Genomic DNA, 20,937 nt, shown 5'->3' with positions numbered 1-20,937 from the left:
TCCAAATTGATTTACAGACTCAATTCAATCCGTATCAAACTCCCACTGGCTTTTTTTTTTTCTTTTTCAGAAACTGAAAAGTCCATCCTAAAATTCACACGGGGTGGACTGAGGGCTGGCTAAATGGTGTATAGAGATTTACTTTGGGGATGATGAGAACATTTTAGAATCAAACAGGAGGAATGGTTGCCCAAGTTTTTGTGACTATATTAAACGTCATTGAATGTTACCCTTTACATGAGGCACTTACATGATAGATGAATTATAGGTCAATAAAGCTGTATAAAAAGAAAAGAAAAAAGGAACCAAGGGACTGAAAATCTCCAATTCAGGGCCACTGGGGAAGGGGCCAGGTGTTAAAGGCCGACAGCCTCAGTCCTCGTGGATGTTATCAGACTCAGGCCCTCCAGATTAGTGGACCTTCTCCGGGAGTGTCCTGGGTCAGGACCGCGAGTTCCGAGCTGGTGTGTGCCTGTAGGATCGTGACCGGGGTGCGGGGGGGTGGGTGCTGAGAACCGGCGGCAGGTGGCCTTGGGCGCGCCTCCGAGCGCGACCTCGAGGCCCACGCGCTCCCCGGGCCCGAAGGGGGTGTGGCGCGGGAGCGCGCGGGTCCCTGGGTGGCGGGAGGCGGCGGGCTGAGGGGCGCGCGCCCCGGACGCGGCCATTGCGCGAGGGGGAGGGGAGGGTCGTCTCGCTGCGGGGGGTAGGGGGGAACCCCGCCGCTCGCCGGGCCGAAGCTCCGCTACTGGGCCTCTCCCGTGGCTCGGGGAGAGGCGGCCCCCGCCCCGGTCGAGAGCCCTGCTGCTCGGCCCTCCCTGGGCACCCCTGCCCGGCGCAGTGGTACGGTCCGGGTTTAAAAGGCCCCGGCGGCCGCGGGCCGGCCCCAAAGTGTGGGCGGCGGCGGCGGCGCGGGCGCGCGGGGTGCGGCGGCGGGGGCGCGCGAGCGGGGCGGCGTGGGACTCAAGGGCGCGTCCACGTGGCCGACGGGCGGCCACCCGGAGCCGGCGGCGGCGGAGGGACAGGTAGGTGCCTGCCACCACCCCCCCGCCCCCGCCGCCCGTGCGAGGCCAGCCTGCTCATCCGCCCCGGGGTCGGGCATCCCAGAGGTTCGCCTTGGCCTCCCAGGGGTCGGGCCCTGCCCCTGTCTTCTCGGGCGCCCGCCCGACTGGTCCTTCCTGCTCGGGGCCCCCGCCGCCAGCCCCCTACCCGATGGGGACCCTTTGTGGCGGAGAAGCAGCCTCGGCGCCTCCGTCCACTGAGGGGGTGGGGCGGCGGGGGGGGCCGGTGTCCCTGGTTGGGGGCAGGGCAAACCGGGCCGGCAGAACCGCGCGGGGCATCGGGGAGCGGGTGCGAGAACCCCGTCTCTGCCAGGGTCTACCCGCATCCCTGTGCTCCGCAGGGCTGGCTCAGAGAGGCTCGGTTGGCCGGAGGCTCCCGCTTCCAGGCTGTGCTTTGGAGCGGGCATTTGGGCTCCACAGCGTTCCTCTTCAGGTATCCCTCCCTACCCGTCCCGTTCCCTTCCCCTTCTTAGGCTTGTATTCCCGTGGGCTGCGGAGGAGGTGAGGGTGGCATGACGCTCCCTCTTCTCCACCCTCCTTTCTTCTCTGGCTCTGGCATTCAGGGTCCAGGATGCGGACTTTGACAAAAGAGCTTGGGAGAGCCGAGCAGTCTTGAGCTGAAACTTAGCAGTTCCAACCTGGGTCTGCTCCTGGTTCTGGCAAATGCAATCCCACCCCCCTACCTCCCGCCCCATTTCTTCTGGGCTGCCTTGGTTTGGTTCCCCGCCACCCCCTCCAAGGTGAGGTAACTTGTGTCTCCCTTGGGGCTTGGGCACCGACAGGGGGGCCCTGAGCCCTGCCCTGTTGGCTGCCACTACACGGCTCTGCTGTCTTGGCTGCCTGGAGCTGGGTGTGGCCTTGGGGTGAAGACCCAGCCAAGACCGGTACTGCTCCTGGGTCCCCCAGCCTGTCTCCCCAGAGTCTCAGCCGTGTTTGCCAACCCTGCCTCGCCCCTTCGCCAGCTACCGTCTGGCTTTGGAGGGGGCTGCATGCACCCCTGCCCTGGGCATCCATCTGGTTGTGCCTGGGCAGAGCCTGATTTCTGTCTCTGTGCGTTGCTGTGGGGGCCGGCACCACTCGGCTTTTGTGTGGTGGCAGCCTGTAGGCTGGATTGCAGGCTCCTGGTCAGCCAGCAGAGAGGCCCTTGGGGCAAGGAGACAGCCAGGGCACGGAGGGTGGATTGGTGTCCCTGGGTGCTGTTTGGGCTAGGGCTTTGATGCCTCAGACCTCTGATGTCCTGATACCCCAATGTCCCGTTTGTGATCGTTTTCCCCCTCCCTTGTCTCCTCCCCGCCCCCCCCAACTAGGGTGCGAGGCAGCTCCGTGGCCTTGAGTGGCCCGTGGATGGGTTGCTCCCGTGTGTGGCTGGCCACCCTTGGGCCTGGGATCTGCTGTTCGGCTTCTTCCTGGAGGGCCTCCCACCCTGACTCTCCCAGCATCTGGCGCCGTGGCCCGCTTGGGTGTGGCCCAGCTGAGGCGAGGCCTCCCGGCTGCTTGCCAACAGTGGGTGGGGGGTGATTGATGGCCTCCAAGCCTGCCTGTGCTCGTGGCTCCCTCGTGCACCCTGGCAGACGCCCCTCCTCTCTCCCAGCTGGGGCTGCCATCTGGGGCCCTGGTGCGGCGGCAGGTGACTGGCCTCCACCCTCTGAGCTGTGGTTCTGGGCTGGCCGGAGGCCCAAGGCGAGGCTGGGGGTGGGCCTCTGACTGGTCCCCGCTGTCTCTCCCCAGGCCCACCCCCAGGACAGCTGCCAGCCATGCCCGCCACCTTCATCCTGCTGTTCCTCCTGGCTGCCGGGCGGGCCCTGGGCAGCCGTGGGCCCTTCCCTGCCTTCTTGGTGACGGACAGCTCACTCACCCACCTGGCTGTGCACCGGGTGACTGGGGAGGTGTTTGTGGGCGCCGTGAACCACATCTTCAAGCTGGCGCCCAATCTGACCGAGCTGCGGGTCCACGTCACGGGGCCCGTCGAGGACAACGCCCGCTGCTACCCTCCCCCCAGCATGCGCGTGTGTGCCCATCGCCTGGCACCCGTGGACAATGTGAACAAGCTGCTGCTCATAGACTATGCGGCCCACCGCCTGGTGGCCTGCGGAAGCATCTGGCAGGGTATCTGCCAGTTCCTGCGGCTGGATGACCTTTTCAAGCTGGGCGAGCCCCACCACCGCAAGGAGCACTACCTGTCGGGGGCCCAGGAGCCAGACTCCATGGCTGGTGTCATCGTGGAGCAGGGCCAGGGGCCCAGCAAGCTGTTCATAGGCACGGCTGTGGACGGCAAGTCCGAGTACTTCCCCACCCTGAGCTCCCGAAAGCTCATCCGGGATGAGGATGGTGTAGACATGTTCAGTCTGGTGGGTGAGCCCCCCTGGCCGTCAGGTGGCCCCTTCCCTCCCCTCCCTTTGCCTCCATCTGGAGAGCCAGGCCCTGTGCCCTATTGCCTTCACTGCATCCTGCCTCTGCCCCAGAAGAGACCTGGTTGGTCCCAGAAGGGACAAGCTGCTGAGGATGGCAGGGCGGGCTGGGTCATGGCCTGCCCTCTGGAGTCTTTCTGGCCTGGGGTCCTGTGCATGCATGGGCAGGGGGTTGTGACGGAAGCCCCTTGGGGACCCTGTTGTGGGATCGAGGCCAGGGCGAGTGGCAGGGACCATGGATGGGGAGGCCACGGGTGGACCCTGGCCTCGTCCCAGGCTCTCTCCCCTGCCTGTTCCGTAGGTGTACCAGGATGAGTTCGTTTCCTCGCAGATCAAGATCCCCTCGGACACACTGTCCCTGTACCCAGCCTTCGACATCTACTATGTCTATGGTTTTGTGAGCACCTCCTTTGTGTACTTCCTGACACTGCAGCTGGACACCCAGCAGACACTGCTGGACACAGCGGGCGAGAAGTTCTTCACGTCCAAGATTGTGCGCATGTGCTCGGGAGACTCCGAGTTCTACTCATACGTGGAGTTCCCCATTGGCTGTTCATGGCGCGGCGTGGAGTACCGCCTGGTGCAGAGCGCCCACCTGGCCAAACCTGGCCTGCTGCTGGCCCAGGCCCTGGGCGTGCCGGCCGACGAGGATGTCCTCTTCACCGTCTTCTCTCAGGGCCAGAAGAACCGGGCCAGCCCACCACGGCAGACCATCCTCTGCCTTTTTACCCTAAGCAACATCAATGCGCACATCCGGCGTCGCATCCAGTCTTGCTACCGTGGGGAGGGCACGCTAGCCCTGCCCTGGCTGCTGAACAAGGAGCTACCCTGTATCAACACTGTGAGCCCTTGCCCACCGCTCCCCCCACCCGCCTCTCCGCCAGGCCCTCTGCCCCTTCCCGGGTCTGCAGGGCCAGCCCTGGTGATCACACAGCAGCCAGTAGGCTGCCGGCCTGTCCCAGGCTGGACAGGCCTGCTCACCTGGGAGATGCTCCCCTGGACCATCTCGGGAGTGACAGCTTAGTCCAGAATCCCCCACCCCCTGTGATCCCCTCCCTGCCTTTGCATCTTCTCTCCTCGCCAGCCTGCCTCCCTGCCAGTCCTCTGGGTGGGCACACTCTGTTTGTGGACCACTCCCTTCCTCTTCCTGCCCCTCTGTCCCCAGCTGGCTCCTCCAGCTCTATCTTGTGGGTGCCCCCTCACATTCTGCGTCAGTGGCAGCCTCCCAGGCCTTGCTGTCTACTCCTCACTCCTGCCTGCTCACCTTCCTCCAGCTCCTTTCTCATCCCATTTCCTGTGGGGTCCTGGGACTAATGGTTGGTTGGTCTTGGCTAGCAAGGAGCAAGTTCTGGGTCCTCTTCCCTGCCACAATGTGGGATCTCGTGGCCGACGTCCAGTGGGTGCCTGTGAGCTGACCCGTGTGCACCCCTCCTGTTTCACCAGCCCATGCAGATAAATGGAAACTTCTGTGGGCTGGTGTTGAACCAGCCACTGGGCGGACTGCACGTGATCGAGGGGCATCCCCTGCTAGCTGATAGTACCGATGGCATGACCAGTGTGGCCGCCTACACCTACCAGCAGCACTCTGTGGTCTTCATCGGCACTCGTGGTGGCAGTCTCAAGAAGGTGGGCACCAGCCTGTGGGCATCAGGGCAGGCTGAGATGCAGAACGAGGGGTGGGAACAAGACTGTGCAGGCAAGTCCTGTGCACCCCTGCACCACCCATGCTCACCGTACCACTGCCTGCTGTGGCCTGAACCACTGGCTTCCTGTGGCAGACCCAGGCCTCTCTCCTTATCTCTGGGCTTCCCTGCCAGGAGAGCAGGAGCCATTATTGCTGGGTCCTTCTTGAATGAAAAAGGAAAGGAAAGTCACATAGTCGGGTCCAACTCTGCAATTCCACGGACTGTAGCCCACCAGGTCCTCTATCCATGGAATCCTCCAGACGAGTACTAGAGTGGGTTGCTGTTCCCTTCTCCAGGGGATCTTCCTGACTTAGGGATCGTACCCGGGTCTCCTGCATTGCAGGCAGATTCTTTACCAACTGAGCTACTAGGGAAGCATCCTTGAATGAATGAGGGAATAAATGAGAACCTGATTGCCTTTGCCATCTTGTCCCCTCATAGGCCCAAGGGTTGCTTCTGTTTGAGGCTGGGAGCTCTGAGGTTTTCTAAAGGGACAAGGAGTCAGACCAACTACCAGCTTCTCCTCATGCTCACCTGGGAGATGCGGGCTGTTCCTAGGGAGGTCTGGAGTGCCCAGGGAACTCTTGGGGGCCTAGTCTACTCCCCTCCGGGTCCTCTTTTTGCATTTCTCACAGCTTTATTGGGGTATAACTCCCCTGTCGCACTCCCACCCTCATATAAAGCATCTCTGTGATTTTGGTACGTTTGCAGAGTTACACTGGCATGAACTCTCCTTCATTCCAGGGTATTGCCATCATCCCGAAAATCCCTTCCCCTATAAATCTCACTTTTTCCCCATGCCCAAACTCTATAGTTACAGTTAAGTCATTCAGTCGTGTCCGACTCTTTGTGACCCCATGGACTGTAGCACGCCAGGCTTCCCTGTCCATCACCAACTCCTAGAGTTTACTCAAACTTATGTCCGTTGAGTCAGTGATACCATCCAACCATCTCATCCTCTGTCGTCCCCTTCTCCTCCTGCCCTCAATCTTTCCAAGCATCAGGGTCTTTTCCAATGAGTCAGCTCTTGGCATCAGGTGGCCAAAGGATTGGAGTTTCAGCTTCAGCATCAGTCTTCCCAATGAATATTCAGGACTGATTTCCTTTAGGATGGACTGGTTTGATCTCTTTTCAGTCCAAGGGACTCTCAAGAGTCTTCTCCAATACCATAGCCCAAAAGCATTAATTATTTGGCGCCCAGCTTTCTTTATGGTCCAACTCTCACATCCATACATGATTACTGGAAAAACCATAGCTTTGACTATACGGACCTTTGTTGGCAAAGTAACCTCTCTGCTTTTTAATATGTTGTATAAGTTGGTCATAGCTTTTCTTCCAAGGAGCAAGCATCTTTTAATTTCATGGCTGCAGTCACCACCTGCAGTGATTTTAGAGCCTAAGAAAATAAAGTCTGTCACTGTTTCTAACATTTCCCCATCTATTTGCCATGAAGTGATGGGACCAGGTGCCATGATCTTCGTTTTTTGAATATTGAGATCTAAGCCAGTCTTTTCACTCTCCTCTTTCACTTTCATCAAGAGGCTCTTTAGTTCTTTGCTTTCTGCCATAAGTGTAGTCATCTCTCTCTATGTCCTGTGAGCCTTTTTGGGCCGGCTGTGACACCCCCAAGAGCCTCCAGGGGGCAACCTTGGTGGTATCCTTCCCCATCTGTCTATGATGGGAAAAGGCTGGGCCCCTGGCTGCAGAAGAGCCTGCCCGGGTACTTGGGCTGCTGCTGTGGCGACAGGTGGCTGGTCTTGTGGCCCAGGTGCGGGTTGACAGCTCTCAGGAAGCTCACCTGTACGAGACGGTGCCCGTGGTGGATGGCAGCCCCATACTCCGCGACCTGCTCTTCAGTCCTGACCACCGGCACATCTACCTGCTGAGTGAGAAGCAGGTGGGCCTGGGGCAGGTGGTGGGGTGGGCTGGGGGCAGGGCACGGCACGTGCTTACTCGGTTGTGCCCAGGTGAGCCAGCTCCCAGTGGAGACCTGCGAGCAATACCTGAGCTGCGCGGCCTGCCTGGGCTCGGGGGACCCGCACTGTGGCTGGTGCGTGCTGCAGCACAGGTGAGGACCTGCCCAGCTCTGCCCGTGGCTGGGGGCTGTGGTGCCCGCCCTCTCCCACGTGCCCACCCCACCAGCTGTGCCCTTGTAGCCTCCATCTCCCTCCCGTCCAACTTTCTCCCACTAATGAGCAGAACCTCTGGCCCGAGTGACGTCTCTCGGGCCCTCAGGGATGAAGCCGAGGCATGCGGTTGCCTGGCACTGTAGGCCGGATCGGCTGCCCCCTCGACACCCCTTCCTGGCCCCCAGGGCAGCTGTGGGATGGGCCTGGCCTGACCCCACACAGGTGCTGCCGCCAAGGGGCCTGTCCAGGTGCTGTGGCCCCATATGGCTTCACTGAGGCGCTCAGCAAGTGTGTCCAGGTGCACGTCTGGCCCAACAACGTGTCGGTGACGTCACCCGGGGTGCAGGTGAGGGGCGTGGCAGGGATGTGGCAGGGGCGTGGTGCCCACATGCTGCTCCAAGCAGCACAAGTGGACCCTGCTTCAAGCCCTTGGCTTCCTGCAGCTGACCGTGGCCATGAGCAACGTGCCAGACCTCAGTGCAGGTGTCAACTGTGCTTTCGAGGAGGTGACCCAGAGCGAGGCCATCCTGCTGCCCTCTGGGGAGTTACGCTGCCCCTCGCCTTCCCTCCAGGAGCTCCAGGCTCTTACCCGGGGGCACGGTCAGTGGACGGGGCTGCGGGGGGTGGGGGGTGCTGTCTGTCCATGGCTCACACAGGGCGCCACGGGCTCGCTGCAGGGGCCACCCGCACCGTGCGGCTGCAGCTGCTCTCCAAGGAGACTGGCGTGAGGTTTGCTGGGGCCGACTTCGTCTTCTACAACTGCAGCGTTCTCCAGTCGTGAGTAGTAGCTGGCCTGCCCCCGGTTCCCATGTCTCTGTGGCTCGCTGTGACTTGGGCGCCTTTTTCCTTTGGCTTCCCGTGTGGCCCACATGAGGTACAGTGAAGGGCCTGGCTTGGTCTCCTCTGTGATTTCTGAAGCCTCTCCCCTCCAGGTGCAAGTCCTGCGTCAGCAGCCCTTACCCCTGCCAGTGGTGTAAGTACCGCCACGTGTGTACCAGCCAGCCCCATGACTGCTCCTTCCAGGAGGGCAGGGTGCACAACCCTGAGGTGAGGTGGGCACCGTGCGCGAGGGGGCCGGGCTCCCTGCAGGCTGGCCCCTGGCTTTGCCACCCTCCATCTTGGGGTTTTCTCAGAGCCTCCTCAATGCGGGGGTTCTCCCCTCAGGGCTGCCCTGAGATCCTGCCCAGTGGGGACCTCCTGATCCCAGTAGGCGTTGTGCAGCCCCTCACCCTGCGGGCCAAGAACCTGCCGCAGCCTCAGTCGGGGCAGAAGAACTACGAGTGTGTGGTCCGGGTGCAGGGCCGGCAGCAGCGGGTGCCTGCCGTGCGCTTCAACAGCAGCAGTGTGCAGTGCCAGAACGCCTCGGTGAGGCCCACCCCACCTGTCTCGGGGGTCCGGGCTGTGCCCAGCAGACTCTTCAGGAAGCCTCAGCTCATCCTGGCAGAGGACCTTCTGAGTCTCCTGCTGGGGATTCTTGAGCTAGGGTGGAGGGTGTGGTCTGCACACCTTCACGAGGGTCACATGGGTCCTTCTCCCCCAGTATTCCTATGAAGGTGATGAGTACGGTGACACCGAGCTGGACTTCTCCGTGGTCTGGGATGGCGATTTCCCCATTGACAAGCCTGCTACCTTCCGAGGTGAGCGGCGGGATGGGGCTGAGGACCTCACTCCCTGGGGCAGCATAGGCACGAGCTGGGGCTGGGGTCCCACAGGGGGACACTTCATCAGGGCCCGTAACTGCTCCCCAGCGATGCCCTCTGTGCCCACAGCCCTCTTGTACAAGTGCTGGGCACAGCGGCCCAGCTGTGGCCTCTGCCTCAAGGCTGACCCCCGCTTCAACTGTGGCTGGTGCATCTCGGAGCACAGGTGCCAGTTGCGGGCCCACTGCCCAGCCCCCAAGACCAACTGGATGCACCCGAACCAGAAGGGCGCTCGCTGCAGCCACCCTCGCATTGCCCAGGTTGGTCTCCCCTCCACCCACTGCCCTCTGGGCATCCGCCAACTCAGCTTACCCTCGCGCCTCCCATCCTGCTCCACAGATCCACCCAGTCATGGGGCCCAAGGAGGGGGGCACCTGGATCACCATTGTGGGTGAGAATCTGGGCCTCACCTCCCGAGAGGTGGGCCTGCGGGTGGCTGGCGTGCGCTGCAACTCCATCCCCGCCAAGTACATCAGTGCTGAGAGGTGAGTGCAGCCCAGCCGGCAAACACCAGGCCTCATCCCCAGCTGGGGGCTGGCTTCTGGGGCCTGACCTTCTTGGACCCCGCCCCCAGGATCGTCTGTGAGATGGAAGAGTCACTGGTACCCAGCCCTCCACCGGGGCCCGCGGAGCTCTGTGTCGGCGACTGTTCGGCTGACTTCCGCACGCAGTCTGAGCAGCTCTACACCTTTGTGGTGGGTGGGCTGCCTACCTCTCCCATCGCTTCCTGGGGGTAGCGTGCGGCCTGGCCTCCCCTGCCTCGCCCCGCCCTTTAGGACCTCTTTTCCCATAGACGCCTATGTTCAACCGTGTGAATCCCAGTCGGGGCCCAGCCTCCGGGGGCACGCGGCTCACCATCTCTGGAAGGGCTCTGGACGCCGGCAGCAGGGTCGTGGTGACCGTGAGAGATGGCGAGTGCCAGTTTGTCAGGTGGGTTGTTTGGGAGCTGGGGCCTCAGGCCAGCAGATGGCAGGCAGCCCTGGGCCACCCTCTCCAAGTCCCCACTTGCTGATGCAGGAGGGATGCTGAAGCCATTGTGTGCATCTCGCCTGTCTCCACCCTGGGCCCGAGCCAAGCCCCCATCACGCTGGTGATTGACCGCGCCAACATCTCCAGTCCCGGTGTTGTCTACACTTACACCCAGGACCCCACTGTCACGCGCCTTGAGCCCACATGGAGCATCATCAAGTAAGAGCGGAGGCTGGGGACCAGGTCTCTGAGCGCCTGGCATCAAGTTCCACCCCCTCTGAGCCTGAGCCCTCTTCAGCAGAGGGGAGCCTAGTTCCTCCATGACCACATGGCACTTGGCACCCACTGGGTGACCCAGGGTTAGGGAGGCTCCAGGGTCACTGAGTTGGGAAGATCCCCTGGAGAAGGGAAAGGCTACCCAGTCCAGTATTCTGACTTGGAGAATTCCATGCACTATATAGTCCACGGGGTCACAAGAATTGGACACAACTGAGTGACTTTCAGTTCACTTCCACTTCCAATGGGGAAAGCAGAGAGAGGGCCATGCTTGGGGCAGTTGGGGAGGAGCCCTGAAGTCCCTCACTCCTGTCCCTAGTGGAAGCACTGCCATCACCGTGAGTGGGACCCACTTGCTGACGGTCCAGGAGCCCCGGGTCCGGGCCAAGTACCGAGGAATCGAGACCACTAATGTGAGTGCCAGCTGTGCCCTGCCCCGTCCCACCCCTGCCACCCTGCCCGCTGTGGCCTCAAGTGTGCTGGACTGCTTGCCTTTGTCCCTGCAGACATGCCAGGTGATCAATGACACTGCCATGCTGTGTAAAGCCCCTGGCATCTTCCTGGGGCAGCCCCAGCTGCAGGCCCAGGGCGAACACCCGGATGAGTTTGGCTTCCTGCTAGACCACGTGCAGACTGCCCGCTCCCTCAACCGGTCCTCCTTCACCTACTACCCTGACCCCAGCTTTGAGCCTCTTGGGCCCTCTGGGGTCCTGGACATCAAACCGGGCTCCCACGTAGTGCTAAAGGTGCCGCTGGGGCAGGAGCAAAGGGCAGGAGGGCTGGGGTAGGGAGGAGTCCTGGCTGACCGGGCTGTCCATGTGCAGGGCAAGAATCTCATCCCTGCGGCAGCTGGCAGCTCCCGCCTCAACTACACGGTGCTGATAGGGGGCCAGCCATGTGCGCTCACTGTCTCTGACACGCAGCTCCTCTGCGACTCCCCCAGCCAGACGGGCCGGCAGCCTGTCATGGTGGGTATGGGTCAGGGAGGCGGCCAGGACAGCGTGGGGCAGGCATGGGGCTCGCCTCACCATGCGCCCGTCCCTGCAGGTGCTGGTGGGCGGTCTGGAGTTCTGGCTGGGCACCCTACACATCACGGCTGAGCGGGCGCTGACCCTGCCGGCCGTGGTGGGGCTGGCGGTAGGGGGCAGCCTCCTGCTGCTGGCCATCACTGCTGTGCTGGTTGCCTACAAACGTAAGACTCAGGATGCCGACCGTACGCTCAAGCGGCTCCAGCTCCAGATGGACAATTTAGAGTCCCGTGTGGCCTTGGAGTGCAAGGAAGGTGCCTGTGTGGAGGTGGGGCGTGGGGCAGACCGCAGGGGCTCCCTGTTCCTGCCCTGCTCACTCTGCCCCACCGGCCCTCCCCAGCCTTCGCTGAGCTGCAGACAGACATCAATGAGTTGACGAACCACATGGACGGTGTGCAGATCCCTTTCCTGGACTACCGGACCTACGCCGTGCGGGTGCTCTTCCCAGGGATCGAGGCCCACCCGGTGCTTAAGGAGCTGGATGTGAGTCCCACCCTGCCCCGTAAACTCCCCCCACCATTGTCTGCCCCTACCTTGTCATCCTTAGGGTCATCTCTGCTCTCTGAGACGCCCTGTCGCCTCCAGACCCCCCCCAACGTTGAGAAGGCCCTGCGTCTCTTCGGGCAGCTGCTGCATAGCCGCGCCTTCGTGCTCAACTTCATCCATACCCTGGAGGCCCAGAGCAGCTTCTCCATGCGTGACCGGGGCACTGTGGCCTCCCTCACCATGGTGGCCCTGCAGAGCCGCCTCGACTACGCCACAGGCCTGCTTAAGCAGCTGCTCGCGGACCTCATCGAGAAGAACCTTGAGAGCAAGAACCACCCGAAGCTGCTTCTGCGCAGGTACTGGGTCCCCCCCAGCCCCCGGGTCAGCCCTGCCCCAGCCAGGCCCCACCCCTAGGAAGGTCCCTGCCAGCTAGGACCCCAGCACCCCTTTCTCTCCAGGACTGAGTCGGTGGCTGAGAAGATGCTCACCAACTGGTTCACCTTCCTGCTGCATAAGTTTCTGAAGGTGCACATGCTCACAGGGCAGGTGGTGGGGGCCGTAGGGTGGGGAAGCTGCCAGCTGGCTGGCAGGCAGCTGTACGCCCGGCCTGCCCACAGGAATGCGCGGGGGAGCCGCTTTTCCTGTTGTACTGCGCCATCAAGCAGCAGATGGAGAAGGGCCCCATCGACGCCATAACGGGTGAGGCGCGGTACTCGCTCAGCGAGGACAAGCTCATCCGGCAGCAGATCGACTATAAGACGCTGGTGTGTGGGGTAGGGGGGTGGTCAGGTGGACAGGGTGTCAGGCCTGCGGTGAAGCCTCACCCCAGGACCCACCCTGTGGTCCCCCACCCCCTCAGACCCTGCACTGTGTGTGCCCGGAGAGTGAGGGCAGCGCTCAGGTGCCCGTGAAGGTGCTCAACTGTGACAGTATCACCCAGGCCAAAGACAAGCTGCTCGATGCTGTGTACAAGGGCATCCCTTACTCCCAGCGCCCCAAAGCTGAGGACATGGACCTAGGTGAGGTCCCTGCCCTCTCCTCCCAGCCCCCACCCCCTCGCACCTCCTGGTACCATGGCTGGTGTTCATGCTCCCCCCCACTAAGCTGTCTGTGGCCCGCAGAGTGGCGCCAGGGCCGCATGGCCCGCGTCATCCTCCAGGACGAGGACGTCACCACCAAAATCGAGTGTGACTGGAAGAGGGTCAACTCGCTGGCCCACTACCAGGTGAGGAGCCGGAGGGCCACCCATGACCAGTGCTCCTGTGGGGCTGCGACCCCGCGCTGGCCTCTCCCCTCCATTGCCCCCACAATACAGGCCCTCCTCTGGGAGCTGTGGGAGCTGCCCTACATACCCCCACAGGGTTGGCCCCTTGGCTTCTCAATCTCCTGCATTGCCCCCTCTCTGTCCCTGGCATCTGCAGGTGACAGATGGTTCCTTGGTGGCGCTGGTGCCCAAACAAGTGTCAGCCTATAACATGGCCAACTCCTTCACCTTCACCCGTTCCCTCAGCCGCTACGGTAAATGTCCTTGGTGTGGTGCCATCTGCTGGCCTCATGCCCTTTGAGGCTGTGTCGGCCGTGGTGGGGAACCCCTGCTCTGGGCAGCCATCCTGGCTCTGGCAGCCTCCCCAGACCCTTCTCTCAGGAGGTCTGGGCTCTTTAGAGCCTAGAAATGCGGGGTTCCTGGGATAGAGGGGGCAAGAGCCAGGGTTATGGCTGGCCCACTGACCTAAGGGAGCACGCCATCCCCTGCCCCAGAAAGCTTGCTTCGCACGGCCAGCAGCCCCGACAGCCTCCGCTCTCGGGCACCCATGATCACCCCAGACCAGGAGACGGGCACCAAGCTGTGGCACCTGGTGAAGAACCATGATCATGCCGATCACCGAGAGGGCGACCGTGGCAGCAAGATGGTCTCAGAAATCTACCTGACGCGGCTGCTGGCCACCAAGGTGCGCCTGCCCTGTGCCATCCTGGCCTTAGTGCGGGTCACTTCTGTCCTGGACTTGGCCCTCAGGCTGGCCCCGGCTGCTTGGGGAAGGGGCCAGTGGATTGTTCCAATGCCAGGGGACTGTCTTAAGGCCTTGGCTGTGGGAACTATCACCCTGAGGTCAAGGCCAAGTCTACCTGAGGGATGTTGTTAGCCAGGCAGAGAAGCCCCACTCACTGTCAGGCCTTTCCATCCCCATTTGTCCTGCTGTGGGAACATTTCCCCCTGGCTCCCTGTCAGCCGGTGCCCTTGCTGTGCCCCTGCAGGGCACACTGCAGAAGTTCGTGGACGACCTCTTCGAAACCGTGTTCAGCACGGCACACCGCGGCTCGGCCCTGCCACTGGCCATTAAGTACATGTTTGACTTCCTGGACGAGCAGGCCGACCAGCGGCAGATCAGTGATCCCGACGTGCGCCACACCTGGAAGAGCAACTGGTACCACCGTGCACTGGCCCTCCAGGGCTGGGTGGGAAGAGGAGGCTTGGCTGGTACTTGGGGATCTCGGTCAGGGTGACAGTGGGGGATGGGGGCTGGACTGCTCATCCCAGCAGGAGAGGATAGTGGCCTGGCATTGATGGTGCCACCGAGTAGGGAGAGCAAGGGTCTGTCACTCTGCCACGGGTTTGGGCGGCTGGGATGCAGACAGTGCTGCCTGCACTCAGAGGTGCTCTTGACTGTCTGGGCGTGGCTGCTCACCTGGTGATACCGCTGGCACAGTGCAGAGGTGCTGGAAGCCTGGTCCAGGGGATGAATGTGCGTGTGGGGGGAACATTGAGATCACCAAGGCCAGAATGCCATTTCCTCTTACTTCTCACTGCTTGAAGTCAGGCTGAAAATTAAAAGGCCACTAACTCTCAGTGTGTCATTTTGCCACCTGTGGGCCTGTGGAGGTGAGCAGACAGGAGGGTGTGGCACAGGGAAACTGGGGAGCTGCGGGCCTTTGTCCCTCTGTCTAGCCTGCCCCTACGCTTCTGGGTGAACGTGATCAAGAACCCGCAGTTCGTGTTCGATATCCACAAGAGCAGTATCACAGACGCCTGCTTGTCGGTGGTGGCCCAGACCTTCATGGACTCCTGCTCCACGTCGGAGCACCGCCTGGGCAAAGACTCACCCTCCAACAAGCTGCTCTACGCCAAGGATATCCCCAACTACAAGAGCTGGGTGGAGAGGTGGGCCCCAGTTTGTGGGGGTGGGGGACCTGGACACCCACGGGACATGGCTACTGGGTGAGAGGGTAGAAGCTGGCCCCTCCCAGGCTGGCTCGTATTAATGAAGGACCAGCTTCAGGAAGAAGGCCCAGAGGCTGGTCTGGCAGCCAGGACAAGGGCTTTGACTTTTGCAGCGGCTGGTAGCATGACTTCTTTGGGATCCCATTAGGTACTACCGGGACATAGCCAAGATGGCATCCATCAGTGACCAGGACATGGATGCGTATCTGGTGGAGCAGTCCCGTCTCCACGCAAATGACTTCAATGTCCTGAGTGCACTCAGTGAGCTCTATTTCTACGTCACCAAGTACCGTCAGGAGGTGCGTGCCATCCCCGCAGGCCCAAGTTTGAGAGTGCAGCCAGTGGCAAAAGCAGGGGTGTGATGGGAGTCAGGGAGACCAGCTCTTGGATTACTCACAATTCCTCCCACAGACAAGCCCTCAGTATGGCACACGTGACACTCTCTGTAGATGTGGGGAGGTGAGGGACCCATAAGAGAAGCTACTGGCTGAAGCACTAAGTTCTGCTTGGGAGAAAGTAAAGGGCCAGGAATGCAGGGTGGGACCAGAGTTGGGCAGGGTCAGGCCCCCTGCCTGATTTGTGACTGGAGTCTCAGTAGACAGGGAAGCCAGAGGGTGGGCTTTAGGATTGGGCTCCTGGTTGGAGATGAGAACCGGTGAACCTCAGCTGGACATGGCCTGAGAGCCCTGAGCCTGGATGAGCTCACCAAGGGGGTCCTCAGGCAGCTAGAGATGGAGCTGTGGCCCAGGCACTGAGCTCTGGGGCCCTGGGACACTCTTACGTGGCAGAGCAGAAGGGGAGCTGGCTGCGGAGTCTGAGGAGGGTCAGGAGGGACACCCCCCAAGTGCCACACGGGCCCAGAACACATGCATGAGGACCCCCCCTCCAGGTGTCAGGAGGAGTGATAGGCTTTTGGGTGCTGCCCATGGTCAATGGAGATGAGACCTGAGAAGTCCTGCTTTGGATGGGAGAGGTCTAGGGTGGGATTGGGGGTCTGCAGGGGATGGGAAAGGGGAGCCTCAAGTCCACATCATCCTTGGATGGGGCTGCATGCTGGCCGTGGAGAGGAGGGACAAGTTGTGTAGTTGGAGGAGGATTTGGGGTCGAAGAGGAGCTGTTCAGAGGCCATGTGCCCAGGGTCCCGGCCAGCAAGGAGGGACAACCTGAGGCCTGAGGGAGGGCAGGCTTGCCCCAAGGAGCAGGGGGCTTGGCTGGGAGGAATGGCCGCCGCTCCTGAGAGCCCAGATCGGGGTCTGCTTCCCAGGTTCTTAGTGCCCTGGACCGAGATGCCTCTTGTCGGAAACACAAGCTGCGCCAGAAGTTGGAACAGATCATCGGCCTCATGTCCAGCAACAGCTAAGGGCAGCCGACCCAGAGAGAAGGGCGCATCTCAGTCCTGAGCCAGTCTCCCGTCCAGGGGGCGTCTCGGGCCTGGGTCCCAGGCTGAGCCCCGGATCAGGTGGCACCGGGCCGAGACACCCCCAGCACAGCCCGGGGCCCTTCATTAGTGCCTTGCTTTGGGCCCTGCATGGGGAGGGGGTGACCGGACCAAGCCCCCCCACCACAGCAGCAGCAATACCCCCACCCTCCCCCTGCCCAGTTTGGTGATCGCCCCTGACCTTGCTATTTATGCCTCAACCACCTATTTATTTAATTTATCTCCACTCACCCTCTCCATCTGTAAATACGCGCCCCCCCCCTTACCCGCTCCCCCTGCCCCAGATGTCCCAACCTCACTCACCTCCTCTCCTTGAGTCCTCCTGGCTCTCCTTGGGACAGGGTCCGCCTTGGGCTCACCTCTGGCCCCGCCCCTTCCCCTGGCTGCCCCCGCCCATCTCCAGGAGAGGACCTGGACACCAGCAGCACTCAGGGTGGGCAAGGCACCAAAGGTGCCCTCAGACTATGGCTCTGCTGAGGGGGTCCCCCCGCAGCTGACACAGAAGCCCGTCCAGACTTCTCGGGCTGGGCCTGGGCCTCCTCCCAGGCCATGTTCTCTGAGGCCTGGAGAGCTTGAATCAGGCTCCTGCCAGGGCCAGACCCGGGCCTGGGGGCACCGGACTCTCCTTCTCCGGGCCCGGCTGCCAAACTCCATCTGCGGGGTCTGTGTGCCCCCTGGACCACTCGCCCTCCGCTGCCCTGCCTTGCACACGCTTCGAGGGGCAGAGGTGGCAGTGCCTTACTCCTTTGTTCTTCTGCCTCCTCGGAGGAACCTGGCCCTGGTCCACGCTCCTACAAATTCGATTTGCCCCCTTTTTCTTTTCTGCATGAGGTTTTCTTTGACCCTGTCATTTTTTTTTTCCTAATTAAACGTTGGGAAATGGAGTTGGCGTGTAGCTTTGTTCTCGGGGCAGGTGGAAGCAGGTGGGGAGACTGTTGGACTCTGCCTGAGCTGGATGCCATCTATGGGAGGAAGGGTGACTCCTTGTGGGGTTTCTGAGGATCTGAGGTGTCCAGGGTGGCTATGTCCAATCCATCAACGAGGCTGAGTGGCTCCATCTTCAAGACACATTCAGAAGCTGCTCCCTTCTCCCCATCCTCACTGCCCCTGAGTGGTCCAAGCTGCCCTTGTCCCTTGCCTGGATATCAGTCTCCCCATTTCTGCCCTGGCTGCCCTCAGCCTCTTCTTACCATGGGAGGCACTGGGACCTTGTTAATAAACACGGTGGCCCTTGTCCCCACTCTGTTCAAAATGGTCCAGAGCTTCATGGCCACCAAACACCTTCATATCTTCCAACTCTTTACTGTCCCGAGTGCACTGCAGTCATTGTGCCCCTGTGCAGAGCTGTGCTGAGTCCCTCAATCGTGTCTGAGTCTTTGTGACTCCATGGACTCCCACCAGGCTCCTCTGTCCATGGGATTCCCCAGGCAAGAATAATGGAGTGGATTGCCACTTCCTCCTCCAGGGGATCTTCTGGACCCAGGGATCAAACCCTCATCTCTTGTGCCTCCCACACTGGCAGGTGGATTCTTTACTACTACACCACCTGGGAATCCCCCAATGGTGACACTAATGTGGGGAAACCAGAATTCTGGTGGGAGGGTATTTTATGGAGAGTAATTTCACATACTTCAGATTGAGAGCTTTAAATATTTAATTCTACTTCTTGTAATCTTAATCATTCATGCAAGGATCTATATACAAGCATTCCACTGAATCATCACCTATAATATGGCAAAGGCTGAATATAGTTTAAACATTCAATAATGATTTTGAAGAATTTTTAGAAAAAAGTTCATGTTAGATGAGAAATACCAGGAAAAATGCTAAACTTGAATAATATCAAATATTATTGTTACACGTTTCCTATGTAACTATAAAACTTAGAAAATACTCCAAAATATTGACAGTAACTAATACTAGATGAGAGATAGGACCTATCCGCCTGCATTTCTTAGATTATCTTCACTTACACTGTACTACTTGACTATCTGAATCACAGAAGCCTCCAATCTAGGGACAAAGACAAGAATTTTGAAGGTGCTATAGTTGAAAATAAACTCATCATAGGTCAATTTTATTTTCAGTAGTTAAACACTTGAGCACCAAACAATGCAAGTGGACCTTGAGCACTCAAGGGCCAGTATAGGCAAAAGATGAGGCCCTCATAACAACTCGGCAGCTAGTGCAGGAATCACTGCCCTAGGAAGGATGTACTGTCTAGGAAGGGCCACCAGGTCAGACCTTAACCCCCCTTTCCCCAGCCCTGGCTTAGCGGGCAACAGGGGGTCCAAAGCGCTGCATGGTTCGCATCACCAGAGAAAGCTGGTCCAGAAAGTTGACAATGGAGATTCGAAGGAGGCGGCAATCTTCAGCTCTCCAGCAGCTGAAAGTGACAGAAAAAGAGAATCAAGGTGGTGATGGGCCCAGCGCACTGCGTCACCTCCATAAACGGTGCGCCCCTGGTGAGAGACGAGCTTGGTCACCTGCTACCACTTCCAACCAGCCCCTTTTCCAACTTACACCGCCAGGACACTGCCACTCACTGTGAGCTCCTTCCCAACCGCCCCACGGTGAGGTTCGACATCTGGGGCCAGGGACCCACGGGCAATCTCTGCCAACAAGGCGGACGGGAAAGGCACCTTTAGGGTGCTGATGGAGACTCGGTTAAGGTACTACCCACATGGATTTGGAGCACTGGGTCCTGTCTCAGGACTGCTTCCAGCCCCTCCGGGCCACTCGTAGCCCTAATCCAGCCCAGCCACCCCGTTGCCCCGTGATCCCATTTCTCCCCCTAACCTAAGCCACCCTGGCCCATCCCCGCCTCCAGTCTCCCTTCAGCTCTCTATTCTCTGTCCGCTCCAGGCGCCCTGGCCATTCCATCCGCCAGGAGCCCCTGACCCGCCGGTCCGTTTGTCCCACCTCCCACCGCAAGCAGCCTCCAGCCCAATCCGCACTGCCCCGCGAGTAGGATACAATACGCATGGTCGGCTTCCCGGCCTTAGGGCCGGGGACCATGGGTCTCCGCCCGGCTCCGAAGAGTGCTGGGCTGGTGCGACACCCGTAGTTCCGTGGTCTGCAGCGGAAGCAGCTCCAGCGCTGCGGGGACCGCCCCGGTCACCCCCGACCCCCCGCCGGCCCTGGTTTTCGGCGCCACCCGCCGGGCTACCTGCTCCTGAGTCCCCACCTGCCTCCTGCATGGCTGCCGTGCTCCACCTCCAACTCCACCCACGGGCTCCGGGCCTCGGCTTGGCCCGCCCTCTCCGCGGGTGGCTGAGAAACTGCGGCTCTTTCCTGAAGCGCCGACCCCGCCCCGCGCGCCGACCCCGCCCCGCGCGCCGACCCCGCCCCGCGCGCCGACCCCGCCCTGCGCGCCTGCGCAAACAGGTCCGGTGGAGCCGGCCGTCCGAGGGTGTCTCTGTTGGCCGCAGAAAAATGAGTCTCCCTTGCACAGTTCGGGGCTTCCCTTATAGCTCAGTGGGTAGAGAATCTGTCTGCCATGCAAAAGATCCGGGTTTCATCCCTGGGCCAGGAAGATCCCCTGGAGGAGGAAATGGCAACCCACTCCAGTATTCCTGCCTGGAGAATCCCATTGACAGAGAAGCCTGGCGGGCTACAGTCCGTGGGGTCGCAAGAGTCAGACACGACGTACTGACTAAACCACAGAGTCGGGCACGACTGAGCGACTAACTCTTTCTTTCCCACAGCTCGGGCCGTTCACAAACTGTATGACTCGATTTAACTTCCCTTTTCTGTTCTCCTGCAAGTTTTTGACAGTAACCTTATACGGCATTTTTAATCAAAAATAAGTTTTTAAAGTGACATGAAATTTCCGATGGTGATAGGCCTGCTAGTTTTTTGTTTTCCTCCTTTGTAATCATAAGGAAGGACATAAAGGTGAAGTAGGTTATCAAGGCCTGTTAGATCACCCTCAAAATCCATCCTGAATCAGCCTACCCTCTCCCCCTTCACTGCTAGTCTCCACCGGTGGCCACCGTATCTCCCTGAACTCCTTGAAAAGCTTCCTTTTTTCACATATAATTTAATTGTTTTTGGCTGTGCTGGGTCTTCCTTGCTGTGAGGGATTTTCTCTAGTTGCAGCAAGCGGGCTTATTGCAGTGGCTTCTCTTGTTGGCGGAGCTTGGGCTCTAGGGTGCATGGGCTCTAGAGCACAGTCTCAGTAGTTGTGGTGCCTGGCTTACTGGTTCCCAGGCATGTGGGATCTTCTGGATCAGAGCTTCCAAGTCTCTCGCATTGGCAGGCAGATTCTCTACCACTGGGGCTTCCCTGGTGGCTCAGATGGTAAAGAATCTGCCTGCAGTGCAGGAGACCCGGGTTCAATCCCTGGGTGGGGAAGATCCCTTGGAGAAGGGAATGTCTACCCATTTCAGTATTCTTGCCTGGAGAATTCCATGGACAGAGAAGCCTGGAGTGGGACACGATGGAGTGACTACTACTTTCACTTTTTTTTTTTTCACCACGGGAGACCCTTGAACAGCTTTCTGACTAGTTTTCTTCTATGCTTGCTCCTCTACATCCTGTT

General features: G+C 60.3%; 2 protein-coding genes across 4 annotated transcripts; one reads left to right on the top strand and one right to left on the bottom strand.

The window, feature by feature from the left end:
- The first annotated feature begins 904 nt into the window (after window positions 1–904).
- Window positions 905–17,278, top strand: PLXNA3 (plexin A3). Of its 3 annotated transcripts, XM_055393300.2 has the most exons (34): window positions 908–1,022; window positions 1,400–1,491; window positions 2,787–3,406; window positions 3,768–4,307; window positions 4,910–5,092; window positions 6,920–7,048; window positions 7,119–7,219; window positions 7,503–7,626; window positions 7,724–7,880; window positions 7,958–8,057; window positions 8,213–8,327; window positions 8,445–8,645; window positions 8,821–8,917; window positions 9,050–9,240; window positions 9,320–9,465; window positions 9,555–9,675; window positions 9,774–9,910; window positions 9,998–10,168; window positions 10,545–10,638; window positions 10,732–10,971; window positions 11,050–11,193; window positions 11,273–11,507; window positions 11,594–11,736; window positions 11,839–12,095; window positions 12,198–12,264; window positions 12,357–12,503; window positions 12,599–12,758; window positions 12,861–12,964; window positions 13,161–13,257; window positions 13,498–13,688; window positions 13,993–14,162; window positions 14,684–14,896; window positions 15,105–15,255; window positions 16,221–17,278. In XM_055393300.2, the coding sequence occupies exons 3-34, from the start codon at window positions 2,813–2,815 to the stop codon at window positions 16,314–16,316; spliced, it is 5,616 nt and encodes a 1,871-aa protein (XP_055249275.2). In that variant the 5' UTR covers window positions 908–1,022; window positions 1,400–1,491; window positions 2,787–2,812; the 3' UTR covers window positions 16,317–17,278. The 3 variants fall into 3 exon arrangements, with proteins under 3 accessions (XP_055249276.2, XP_055249275.2, XP_055249277.2); XM_055393301.2 differs by lacking the exon at window positions 1,400–1,491 and having other exon boundaries at window positions 905–1,022; XM_055393302.2 differs by lacking the exons at window positions 13,993–14,162; window positions 14,684–14,896; window positions 15,105–15,255; window positions 16,221–17,278 and having other exon boundaries at window positions 13,502–13,683.
- Window positions 17,279–18,443: 1,165 nt separating this feature from the next.
- LAGE3 (L antigen family member 3) lies at window positions 18,444–19,609 on the bottom strand. Its single transcript, XM_055438506.2, has 3 exons — window positions 19,371–19,609; window positions 18,918–19,046; window positions 18,444–18,780 (listed from the first exon to the last, which is right to left on the bottom strand). The coding sequence occupies exons 1-3, from the start codon at window positions 19,592–19,594 to the stop codon at window positions 18,666–18,668; spliced, it is 468 nt and encodes a 155-aa protein (XP_055294481.1). The 5' UTR covers window positions 19,595–19,609; the 3' UTR covers window positions 18,444–18,665.
- Between the last annotated feature and the right edge of the window lie 1,328 nt (window positions 19,610–20,937).

The sequence above is a fragment of the Moschus berezovskii genome, chromosome X (genome assembly GCF_049115385.1).
Source record: "Moschus berezovskii isolate FMDL1 chromosome X, NW_MosBer_1.0, whole genome shotgun sequence".
NCBI classification, from domain to species: domain Eukaryota; kingdom Metazoa; phylum Chordata; class Mammalia; order Artiodactyla; family Moschidae; genus Moschus; species Moschus berezovskii.
This window is presented reverse-complemented; position numbering and strand designations above follow the sequence as displayed.

Bases quoted from the DNA above. Each gene is read 5' to 3' on its own strand.
- PLXNA3 (XM_055393301.2), top strand. From the start codon at position 2,813: ATGCCCGCCACCTTCATCCTGCTGTTCCTCCTGGCTGCCGGGCGGGCC. The intron at 10,972-11,049 runs GTGCCGCTGGGG...GTCCATGTGCAG, and splicing joins GCTCCCACGTAGTGCTAAAG to GGCAAGAATCTCATCCCTGC. The intron at 12,504-12,598 runs GTGTGTGGGGTA...CCACCCCCTCAG, and splicing joins AGATCGACTATAAGACGCTG to ACCCTGCACTGTGTGTGCCC.
- LAGE3 (XM_055438506.2), bottom strand. From the start codon at position 19,594: ATGCAGGAGGCAGGTGGGGACTCAGGAGCAGGTAGCCCGGCGGGTGGC. The intron at 19,047-19,370 runs GTATCCTACTCG...AGTCTCCATCAG, and splicing joins GGAAGCCGACCATGCGTATT to CACCCTAAAGGTGCCTTTCC. The intron at 18,781-18,917 runs GTAAGTTGGAAA...TGTCACTTTCAG, and splicing joins AGTGGCAGTGTCCTGGCGGT to CTGCTGGAGAGCTGAAGATT.